The sequence below is a fragment of the Choloepus didactylus genome, chromosome 5 (genome assembly GCF_015220235.1).
Source record: "Choloepus didactylus isolate mChoDid1 chromosome 5, mChoDid1.pri, whole genome shotgun sequence".
Taxonomy (NCBI): Eukaryota; Metazoa; Chordata; class Mammalia; order Pilosa; family Megalonychidae; genus Choloepus; species Choloepus didactylus.
The window spans coordinates 127,197,654-127,210,514 of NC_051311.1; the positions used below are offsets into that span (position 1 = coordinate 127,197,654).

Below are 12,861 nucleotides of genomic sequence, written 5' to 3' on the forward strand. Positions count from 1 at the left end.
ACAGAGTCAAAACATGTCTATTCCATTTCAAAAATTAATTGTGCCATATCAATTTCATTTAACTTGTGTTGCTGTATTTAAAAGGGAAATTTCTGTATGGACTGTTCTATTTAAGTTTTTTAAAGTATGTTCTTCACTTATCTTTGTCCATATGTAGATGTGATATTTATAGTCTTGGACAAGAACATATAAATCAGGCAATAATTATGACTCAATTATAGAAAGAATTACAACTATTCAAACAACCAAATTCCCATTAATTTGCAAGTAAATATAACCACTCATAGCAACCAAAATTATTTTTAAAATTATCATGTTTGATTAAAACGTAGGGAAGCAAAGGAAAATATATGGGCTATACGCTTTTAGAACATTATCAATAGATATTCTTAAAAGTAAAGCAATTATTTCTTTAATGTTGAACCGAAAATTATTTTACCTCTGCAAACAAATCAAGCTGAACATGAAGAGTAAATCTACCAATAACAAGAGTAGAAAAGACATATCCAAAATTATTTTGCTTTTGCCTGTAATTCAAAATGGTCCTTTTAACATGGGCTTCAGGAATTAATACTAACCTTTGATTTTTAATCTCTTTTAGGCTCTTAGGAATTTATCTCATTCTATCCATATTTTAATGAGATTATCATGATGTCAATCATATTTTTTCTACTATCCTAACTGAAAAAGATATTTTCTGATAACTGAAGTAGTACAGTATCATTTCAAAGCTTTAGTCCACATAATCAGGCATCACTTTTAATTATTTTTAATGGTGTAATACCAGTTGTATATCTAAAAATCTTGAATGAATCAAAGACTCAAAAGTTAAATTTTATAGATCACCTATTCCAATTCATCTGGTGTTAGTTCATTTTTTTCTAAGTTCAGGAGAAGATAAAATATTTAATAAAAAAATAGGACAGGGAAATAATTGCTTTACATTTGTTAACTCTAAGAGTTCTTATAATTGCTTCTATAAAACAAGTATTTAGTAAGAATTAAAAATATTATTTGTTTAATGTTAAATTTATTTTAGCTTGTGATTCAAAATAACTTAAGTAATGGATCAAGGACTTAACTATTACACTGCCAGATGAGGCTGCATTTAAAAGAGCCATATCTCTGAACTATGCTCCCCTAAACCATAGAATGTCTTACAGTGATCCCCATCCCTATTTAAAACCAACTCCAAATGCCTCGGCAAAGCAAAATACATAAATACACAAACGTTAAAATCAGAGAGATATCAGTTTTAATTTTCCAAGGTATACCACTGATATTTTACTAGACCATAATGGCTAGGATTTATCAATATCCAATTTACTGGTAAATGCTCAAAATGATTCTAACATTTATGCTGATTATACAAAAAAAAATTCTTACTGATTTTCATTTATTTATACAAAAAAAAATTCTTACTGATTTTCATTTATTAGTTTTGGTCAATACTTGGGCATCCTCAAAGCTATTTAGAACCTAACATCAAATTGAGAAACAAAGTAAAGTATATAAGCTGTAAAAACTTCATTACCTGTTCAGTGATTCTCATGTGGAAGTCATGGAAGTCACTATAACGACGATAGGTTTTCCACATCTCCTCAGTGTTTAGATTGCGCCGATGTACAGTAATGGCATATAATGCATACGTCTTTCCATGATCATTACAAACGCCTGCCACAGCATATGGGTCATAGTCAGCATATACTAGTCATTTCAAACAAAACGAAGAGGAACAGAAGACACAAAAAGGAGGAAGATGAAGAACAAAAACAAAAAAAGACTATATGTAATGAAGAGGAATTGAAATGACAGACTGAGACAAAAGGATGTCATCAAAAGATAAAATAAATTCCTACCGTCTGTATCACATCCATAAGGCATCATAAGTGATGACTATATTAAGAAATAATGTTTTATAAAGACCCTAGCAACCACACACTGAAGTCTATTTTGGACTCTCTTCCCAAAGAGCTTTTACCTATTATTAATTATGGTGCCATAACACCACTACCCGAAGGCACAGCATTAGAATCTCTGAAATGGAGTGAAAATAACTGAAACAAACAAATCAATGACCTTTTGTATTAGCCTTTGCTATTGAGTTGTATTTTGATTAAAATCTCTTTCAGTAAACAGACAGCAATAGTCACAAGATGAGATTTTTCTGCTCGCTAGCAATTCTCTTTCTCTTTTATATAATATTCAACAATTTACAAGCGTGGTTTATTTAGGGGTTTAAAAAAAAAAGCATTTTCCTAGTAATTTACCACACGTCATCCAAGTTAGGTGGTCTTTAAAATAAAAACCTGTTCCCATTTTGTACTAATCTTAAGTAAGGAAGGGTACTTTGGATCCTTTCTGTTTATCCCTTCTAGTTTTCATTTCTTTATCTCTCTGTGCTGTATTCTACTCTAAATCATTTCCTCAGGTCTCCAAGAGTTTACTTAGTTTCTCCTCATCTATACATGGACTATTTTTTAATCCATCCACTGAACTTAATTTCAATGACCGCACTTACTCATTTCTAGAATTTTTTTCTTTTTCCATACTGTTGTATTCTTGCCTTCGGATCATATTCCTTACTTATCTCTATGAATACTTTTAATTTACTTATTTTAAAGTCTACTTTAGGTTGTCATCTCCAAGTTTTTAGGACACAAAAGTTACCATGACCTTGACACTCCTTATTCTTTCCCTTGTAGATAGGCTAAGGTTCTGTAGTTCCCCTTTTACACTGATCTGTCCTTTGTGACTCCAGGCTTTATACAAAGGACAAAGTTCCAGCTTCCCAAGCCTTGTCCAATACTGCCTTTTCTTCCTTCAAGGGCATTAAAACACGATCAAAATCAAGACAGCAGTCTTTATGTTCCTATGAGCCTCTTTGCTTCAACTCCTAATTGCTTCCCCAAATTTGATTTTCTCATGATCTATGGCACCTGCAGATTTTCGTCTTTATCTGTTTTTATTATATTGTTTTTAGCTTTTGTACGTTTGGGAGGCAGGATTTCCCTTTAGTAGTTTAGAGTACCATGTCGACCAGATGTCTAAATTCCTCTCCCAGTAATGGATTACAATGGTCTATAATGGTGGTGGGAAAGTGGTCAGTATTTGGAACCAATAAAAAATTGTGTTATTTTGTATATAATTAGGCAAAGAAGTGTAGCATCTTAGCAAATTATTTCAATCATGTAAAAGCCAGAAATCCATATCGGCAAATATGAGTTGCACAGAAACCTCTCAGGTTTTCACCCAAAACTTTCTAACATTTTGCAGTTTTTTACTCAAAACAGTCTTTCATTCCCTTTCCATCTAATATCAGTGTTCTTGATTTGACAAAATATTAGACTAGAAACAGACTTGGTTATCTTGTTCTACACAGGCATTAATTGTAGGTGGCAATATTATTCTCTGTTCACCTCTTCCAATCATCTTTCTCTCAAACACCAATGCAGATCAAATAGCTCAACACTTTTTCACCAAGTTAAAGAACTGCCATTTCTCAATGGAGTTAGCAAGGCAACAAAGGGATAAGGCTTTATCTGTTATGTCCAAGATAAGTTTGGGAAAGGAAAATAGAAAACAGAGGTCCATTAGGCAACCAACCATAACCAATTAGGAGTTAATGAGAGCAAGGAGAACAGCATGAGATAGAATAAGAGAGAAAAGAGGCATGTACGAATGAATTATAAAACATAATAATCAGGATTTAGTCATAGATAGGTAGGGAAGATCATGAAAAGGGTACATGCACAACAGGAAGAATGTGAGGTTATTATAAGAGAAATACAGAAAACAGAAAGGTAATTTGATTTTTATTTTTTTTTTATTTTTTTTTTTTTTTTTAATCATCATTTTATTGAGATATATTCACATACCACGCAGACATACAAAACAAATCGTACTTTCGATTGTTTACAGTACCATTACATAGTTGTACATTCATCACCTAAATCAATCCCTGATACCTTCATTAGCACACACACAAAAATAACAAGAATAATAATTAGAGTGAAAAAGAGCAATTGAAGTAAAAAAGAACACTGGGTACCTTTGTCTGTTTGTTTCCTTCCCCTACTTTTCTACACATCCATCCATAAACTAGACAAAGTGGAGTTTGGTCCTTATGGCTTTCCCAATCCCATTGTCACCCCTCATAAGCTACATTTTTATACAACTGTCTTCGAGATTCATGGGTTCTGGGTTGTAGTTTGATAGTTCCAGGTATCCACCACCAGCTACCCCAATTCTTTAGAACCTAAAAAGGGTTGTCTAAAGTGTGCGTAAGAGTGCCCACCAGAGTGATCTCTTGGCTTGTTTTGGAATCTCTCTGCCACTGAAGCTTATTTCATTTCCTTTCACATCCCCCTTTTGGTCAAGAAGATGTTCTCCGTCCCACGATGCCGGGTCTACATTCCTCCCCGGGAGTCATATTCCACGTTGCCAGGGAGATTCACTCCCCTGGGTGTCTGGTCCCACGTAGGGGGGAGGGCAGTGATTTCACCTTTCAAGTTGGCTTAGCCAGAGAGAGAGGGCCACATCTGAGCAACAAAGAGGCATTCAGGAGGAGACTCTTAGGCACAAATATAGGGAGGCCTAGCCTCTCCTTTGCAGCAACCGTCTTCCCAAGGGTAAAACCTGTGGTAGAGGGCTCAACCCATCAAACCACCAGTCCCCTATGTCTGTGGTCATGTTAGCAACTATCGAGGTGGGGTAGGCGAATACCCCTGCATTCTCCACAGGCTAATATATTGATTTTGAGATGGTGGTGAGATATTCTAAAGTAAATGATTACCATGTTGTTTTCACTAGTCCAGTGCTACTCATAGCAGACAACCTGCAAATTATTTATTACTAATCTATAACCTTATCACTAAACATATTATTTAATTTAGCCATTTTTTTAAAAAAAGATTTCTCAATAAAGGAAGCAGTGTGCGTTAAACTAGTCCATGGATCACCCTTGGAGTAGCACTGTAGCATTTAAGTTCTACTTCCAATAATAGAGATGTTAAGGACATAAGGATGTAGAATCAAAGAAACCCTGGAGCCCAATTCATAAAATATTTATAGAACAAAACTCTTATATATGCCAGGCAGGTAACAGGAGTTTTAGTAATATTAACTAATGTAATTACTCCCATAACAATCCCATGAGGTAGGTACTATTATTATGATCCCAGTTTCTAGGTGAGGAAATTGAGGTACAGAGACTAAGGAACTCACCCAAGTTCCCCCAACTATTAAGTGACAGAGCTGAGATATGAACCAATTTGGTCAAAAAGCTGTCCTCTTAACCACTATAATATGTACCTCTTCAGTATCTATACATAAGTTTGTTCTGAAAAAATAAGAATTCATTAAAAAGGCCTAGCACAGTGCTACCATACATATTAAGAAGCTAATAAATATAGGTTAAATAAATGAAAAAATGGATGATGCAGCTGAAAATCGGAACCCTCAGAGAAGAGAAAGATCGACATTAGAAATACATAAGCGGCAACATGGAATATGACTCCCGGGGAGGAATGTAGACCTGGCATCGTGGGACGGAGAACATCTTCTTGACCAAAAGGGGGATGTGAAAGGAAATGAAATAAGCTTCAGTGGCAGAGAGATTCCAAAACGAGCCGAGAGGTCACTCTGGTGGGCACTCTTATGCACACTTTAGACAACCCTTTTTAGGTTCTAAAGAATTGGGGTAGCTGGTGGTGGATACCTGAAACTATCAAACTACAACCCAGAACCCATGAATCTCGAAGACAGTTGTATAAAAATGTAGCTTATGAGGGGGTGACAACGGGATTGGGAAAGCCATAAGGACCACACTCCACTTTGTCTAGTTTATGGATGGATGAGTAGAAAAATAGGGGAAGGAAACAAACAGACAAAGGTACCCAGTGTTCTTTTTTACTTCAATTGCTCTTTTTCACTCTAATTATTATTCTTGTTATTTTTGTGTGTGTGCTAATGAAGGTGTCAGGGATTGATTTGGGTGATGAATGTACCACTATGTAATGATACTGTAAACAATCAAAAGTACGATTTGTTTTGTATGACTGCGTGGTATGTGAATATATCTCAATAAAATGAAGATTAAAAAAAAAAAAAAAGAAAAAGAAATAAATAAGCATCTTCCTCTAGACATAAAAGTTTAAGGTCTCTAAAAAAAGGGAATTAAAGGACAATTACTAAACATTTGCACTATAAGAAAGGCTCTCACATTTGGAAGATAAGCCAGCAAAGAAAACAGAGAGTTTTTTAAAAAACTGGAAAATTTGAAGGAAGAAAGAAGTGGGTTAAGCAGTTATCTTAGGTTAGTTGTCTTTTTCTTACTCCCTTGTTATGGTCTCTTTGAAATGTTCTTTTATTGTATGTTTGTTTTCTTTTTAACTTTTTTTTCATACAGTTGATTTAAAAAAGAAGGGAAAGTTAAAAAAAAAAAAAAAGAAAAACAAGGAAAAAAAAAAAAAGATGTAGTGCCCCCTTGAGGAGCCTGTGGAGAATGCAGGGGTATTCGCCTACCCCACCTCCATGGTTGCTAACATGACCACAGACATAGGGGACTGGTGGTTTGATGGGTTGAGCCCTCTACCACAGGTTTTACCCTTGGGAAGACGGTTGCTGCAAAGGAGAGGCTAGGCCTCCCTATGGTTGTGCCTAAGAGCCTCCTCCCGAATGCCTCTTTGTTGCTCAGATGTGGCCCTGTCTCTCTAGCTAAGCCAACTTGAAAGGTGAAATCACTGCCCTCCCCCCTACGTGGGATCAGACACCCAGGGGAGTGAATCTCCCTGGCAACGTGGAATATGACTCCCGGGGAGGAATGTAGACCTGGCATCGTGGGACGGAGAACATCTTCTTGACCAAAAGGGGGATATGAAAGGAAATGAAATAAGCTTCAGTGGCAGAGAGATTCCAAAGGGAGCCGAGAGGTCACTCTGGTGGGCACTCTTATGCACACTTTAGACAACCCTTTTTAGGTTCTAGAGAATTGGGGTAGCTGGTGGTGGATACCTGAAACTATCAAACTACAACCCAGAACCCATGAATCTCGAAGACAGTTGTATAAAAATGTAGCTTATGAGGGGTGACAATGGGATTGGGAAAGCCATAAGGACCACACTCCACTTTGTCTAGTTTATGGACGGATGAGTAGAAAAATAGGGGAAGGAAACAAACAGACAAAGGTACCCAGTGTTCTTTTTTACTTCAATTGCTCTTTTTCACTCTAATTATTATTCTTGTTATTTTTGTGTGTGTGCTAATGAAGGAGTCAGGTATTGATTTGGGTGACGAATGTACCACTATGTAATGGTACTGTAAACAATCGAAAGTACGATTTGTTTTGTATGACTGCGTGGTATGTGAATATATCTCAATAAAATGAAGATTAAAATAAAAATAAAAATTAAAAAAAAAATTAAAAAAAAAAAAAAAGAAAGAAGTGGGGCAACTGTATCAAAAACTGAAAAGAGCAACAAGACCTCTGGTTTTACTGATAAGGGAATTAACTAAAGACTTTTAAGCACTAGCATTGAGTAATGTATGCACCAGCTACTTATAAAACAAAAAGAAATAAAAGAATGGTGAGAAATATTGAAGCAGCAATTATAGATAATTTATTCCAGAAATTTGGCAGGGAACAGAATGCAAAATGAGGCTTCAATTTCAGCAAGAAACAAAAGAAAACAGATCTTTTTAGAAAAGTAATAGATACAAATTAGTATCTTTTAAATTACACTTAATACTATAAACCTCTTTTTAGAATCTAGAATATAAGCATGAAATTGAACTGAGGTATATACTTCAGAATGTTTATACTTCATTATATAATCTGACAAACACATCTTCTAGGAATAGTGAGAAGCCATATAAAAAAACCCATCATTATCTAATATTCACTGGCATTATCTAATAACTCATTGGCAATGATGGAAATTGATTATTTTTCTCAGTTCACAGTATGCTGATAGAATCACAAAGTCTCAGAGGTTTCTCTCCTCATTCAAGCACTTCTTGAATTTCTGCACACTCCTATACACAAAGGCTTCATTTAACCCAGTTATCAAGTCTGACTTTTCAAGTAAGAAAACAAATACTGAACTAAAAATCTCCTCCAAAACGATTTATCAAGAATTATACAGACAATTATCAGTTAGAATCAAACATAAAGAGGAAAAGATTGATTTCAGAGTTTATTAGAAGTGACAAGACATTTAGAATTTAAGCATTTTTCACATGTTAATACTGACAAGCTTAGAGGAAATAACCAAAAACACAAGCAAATGATCTTCATAGGATTTAATGAAGCAAGAAAAAAAAGTAACTTAAAAAAAAGACAGAACCAAAAAATATGGTTTTTAAAAAATAAATATGGATAATAACTTTTTAAATAAAATTTATACTACAAAGTCTCTTACCAGTGTCTGAAATGTAAGCATGAAGTTGTAATGAGTCATCAGAAGACACATTTGTAAGGTCATCTAAAGACTGGAAGGGAAAAGTAGGAAATGAACATTTAAAATTTTATAGAAAAAAACATTAATGAATTCTACATCATATACATGTTACCCGTCTTCACCCCATGCAAGATTTTATTATTTGCTCACTCCCCCCCAACAACAATCCACTCCAATAATCCACTCCAATAATCCACTCCATACTAGGAAAGAAAATGCCAAGATTAAGAAAACATAAAGCAAAGTCATTTAGTAATCAATTTAATACATCAGATTATTTCTTCCTTCATTGCTTGTCCATATAGTGTGACTCACTAGTTATCAATTATACTCAATACTTATCAAGAAACTAAAAACAATGGGTAAAAATAAGTAAACATATTCTTAAGCTAGCATTTTAATTTTTCTAAATGTTGATAAATATAACAGCCATCTCTGTATTCTTTAACTAAACATTATGTAAATGTAGACAATTTTAGTTCATTTAGAGTTCATATCTTTAAATGAGAATAATAGTAACTAATAGGATTCTACATTTATAAGACTGCCTAAACAATTAGCTACTGTCATGATTCTTATTAAATGAAGTGACTCCATAGACTATAAATTTTTAATAATTAATTTAAAAAAAAAATCCATAGATGAAATTATAACTGATTGACCCAGAATGATCTTCTACCACTTTGGTCTGTGAGTTAATTTTTTTTTTTAACATATACATATATACTTAGAAGGAAACATAACCATATAATATAGGCAAACTAGCAGAACAGTCTGAGGCTGCTCTCATCAGAAAAGCCTGCTTGGAAGGTTGCCCCTTGATTGGCACCTGAGAATTTGGATTTAGGAAGTTCCCACCCTTCTCTGATATGAGTGACTCACTGTGCCTAAAAACTATACAAACATTGTGGTTTATGTTAAGCACCTGTTTTCCTTCTACGAGGCTGGAATTTTAGTATGTGCTAGGCAGAGGGTGCCTATGTGACATGCTCCCAATAAAAACCTTGGGAAATGAGTATTGAATGAGCTTCCCTAGTTGGCACCATTTCACAGGAGTTGTCGCAATCGCTGGGGGAACTAAGCAAGTCATATGTGACTCTCCTGGGAGAGGTCTCTTGGAAGCTTATGCATGGTTTCCTCTGAACTTTGCCCTATGCACCTTTTTCTTTTGTTGATTTTGCTTTTTATTCTTACACTGTGATAAATCCTAGCCATGAGTATGACTACATGCTGAGTCCCATAAGTCCTCCTAGCAAATCACCAAACCTCCATTTGTCTTGGGGACCCCCCGACACACAGACATTATATGATTCAGACATATTTCACACTTTAAAAACTATATTATCTGAATAAGCTTTTGGAATCCTAATATGATATTATGAATTACTACCAGAAGAATCATCTAAATGCCTGAAATGCAGCCATTCATATGACATAAAGCCATTCAAATTCAGGCAAGTGCATTCTAAGAAGAAAGCCAAAAAAATGTGTCTACTAAAGACAGAGCATTAAGAGACGCAAAATACGATAATTCCATACAGATGATACCCAGAACTTCTCTGATCAAGTGCAGTAGATGAATCATTATATTAATTAGGTCTAGTCCTGGCTCCACCACTGATACCTCAAGACACTTACGAACTAATTTTTCTTTTATCTCAGTTTTCCCAATGGTATAGTTGTGTTCATATCTGCTCTACATTTGTCAGTATAAGATGTGAAATGAAAACACTTTGAAAAGAAATAGAATGCATTTATTTTTAACTATTCATGTAGCAAATGGGATTCTCTAAAAAATTTAGATTATTCTCTACTGTGACTTCTTCCAGTTACAAGTTAACACGGGGAATGTAAAACAATCAACTTCCTAAAAAAATTTATTATTAATGGTAACCTTACCTTGTAGGTAACATGTAAAAGTTAAATCCTACTTATTACTTGAAATATGTTAGCATATTTCATATTATGAAACCTAGGAGTTGTTAAAAATTTGTATGTATTGTCTTTTTTGCACATTTAAAATAAACAATAAATATTATTTCCATTAAAGATGAAAAAATTTGATGAAAAAGTCTCCTTAAACATCAATCACAGCTATAATGCACATGTAAATATCAAGTAGACCAAAAAATTATAACTGGTGAAATAATATTAACTACAAAACTACATCTTATTTAGAAATGTGCTGAACAGTGAAAAAAAAAACAGATTAATAAAAGAATACATGTGCATTAGTGGCATAATGCAATAAAACACAACTGGCAAAGTAATCCTTGAATTAAGATTCTTATACCCCTTGACTATTACACTAAGACAAAAACTGGAAATTCTCATTTAACTATGATAATTAATTCAGCAAGCACAACTTAAAATGGCATTGCTGGAAATGTTTATAATTTACCTGCCAATCTCATTTGCAAAATGAGTAAAATACCACACACATTACATATTTTCTTTGCTTAGTATACTAGAATAAACTATCATAATTGATTATAATCTTAAACTATTTCAAAAATGCAGCTATGTATTAAAATTTCTCAATGTACAAAAAAAAAAAATCCAAAAGACTTCAGCTACTTAGAAGTTTGCATTTAATACATTTATGCAAATAACAAAATACTGCAATTCAATGATCTTTTTTCTATCCAGCAACTGTTCTGGTTTCTATCGCTGTGACAAAAGAGAACTCTCTTATTTGAAAAAGCATTTATTCCAGACATGGAACAGAGAAAAACAATGAAGAAAAAGATGAAGAACACGAAGACAAAGACAACAAAGATGATAATGAAGATGATGATGACGAGAAAGAAGACAAGGAAAATGAAGATGAAGATGTAGGAGGAGGAGGGAGGGAGGCAAGGAGGAAGAAGGGCAGAAAGAATAAGGAGGAGGAAGCACTGAAAGAAGGAAGAGAGGGAGGGAGGGAGGGAAGAGAATCTACTAGTGTTCACTTAAACAATCACTACAAATGTGAATCCTAGAAAATTTAAAACAATGGAAAAGTTTCGTCATATATGAAAACTGCTATATGGTGAACTTTATGGCAAATACTACCTAACACCTCCTTCATGCTTTAAGAGCTACTTTCTTTTTTTTATAAGGCTCTAAAATATAATGAGTAAATGGTAATGATATCAAATGATTTAGGAAAACAGTATTTTTAAGGTTTCAAAATATTTGACATGACACTGTGACTGATTTCTTTAGTGTTTTACTAAAAATTATACTTTGTATAGTAATAGTACATTTACTCAATAAGTTTATTTTAGAAATAAGTATAGCAGTATAGGAGACAACGTAAGACAATAGACCTTTCAGCCATTTAACTATTACAAAACCTAAAAGAAAAATTAATGCAGGTGAAAAGAAAAACAAAACAAAAACAAAATCTGGACAAAACCTTTATAGAACATGAATATTTCTTCCTAACAGCATTTTAGGAAATAAGTTAGTCACTGGCAAAGCTGGATGTATAAGACTACTTAAATGTTCATTATTTTACACTTTATCCAGAATATATGAAATGACAACATACTATATGCTAAAAGCATGTCATTCTTAAACCTCTAATACTAGTAAGATGTAGTAGCCTAATTCACTGTAAAACTCTCTAAGCTTAAAAAATTTTTACAACTACCTAAATTTTTTGATATAGACTCCAAGAAATATCTACAAGTTTTCAATTTATTCCAACTAGTTTTATATTTCTTTTCTAAATAAAAGAGGAGAAAAAACTGATTCCAAAGGAAACATTTATGTGTCATTTACGGATTTGCTGCCTAATCAAAGGGTCACTTAAAAATACTAGATATTAGAATCAAAGTTAATGAAGTTCAATTTCTTTATCAACTGATAAAGTATATTTACCTGCATTATGCAGGTTTGTCCTAAGCTCCTTTTTTAAAAATAAAAATGAAATTTCATTTTTGAGTTCTAATTCACAGACACCTTATATATACATTTATATTTCTTCAAAAGCTTAATAACTTCTTATATTATTAAAGGATGATTTGGGGGCTTTTATCATGTTTATTTACATATGTGAGGTTCAGTCTTTCACATTTTTTCAAGTGACTTTAATGTTTCAAGTATCCTTAATAGTACTTACCAAATTTATGCTTCCTGTAGGAGACCCATTAAAAGATTCTGTGAGGGGAAAAATTCAAATTTGAATGTTGTAAAGAATGTTTAAAATGGATACTTTATCTAAGGTTCAAACACCAAGAATGAAAGTTACATAAGTCAAGAGATACCAGCAGTAAAGAAAAATTGTGGCACATTCCCAAACACTTGATAAATCCCTTAGGCCCCATGGTTTTTCCAAACCAAGTATATCAGTGAAAATATGTAGGTACCCACAGCAGGCAGAAAAAAAAAAAAAAAAAAAAGGTATAATTTATGA

At 33.6% G+C, this 12,861-nt stretch overlaps 1 protein-coding gene across 5 annotated transcripts in view; it reads right to left on the reverse strand.

Annotated features, from left to right (window-relative positions):
* Window positions 1-12,861, reverse strand: part of SNX13 (sorting nexin 13) — a 166,408-nt gene that overhangs the window by 30,870 nt on the left and 122,677 nt on the right. For 4 of the 5 annotated variants that reach the window (XR_005217024.1, XR_005217025.1, XM_037836844.1 and 1 more), the window contains exons 16-18: window positions 12,568-12,605; window positions 8,421-8,490; window positions 1,535-1,707 (exon numbers count right to left, since the gene is read on the reverse strand). Coding sequence is in view for 3 of the 5 variants with exons in the window: in XM_037836844.1 (XP_037692772.1) it covers window positions 1,535-1,707; window positions 8,421-8,490; window positions 12,568-12,605 (281 nt within the window). In the remaining 2 variants the exon portion in view is untranslated. The remainder of the gene's footprint in view (window positions 1-1,534; window positions 1,708-8,420; window positions 8,491-12,567; window positions 12,606-12,861) is intronic. The other variant, XM_037836843.1, reaches the window with a different exon arrangement.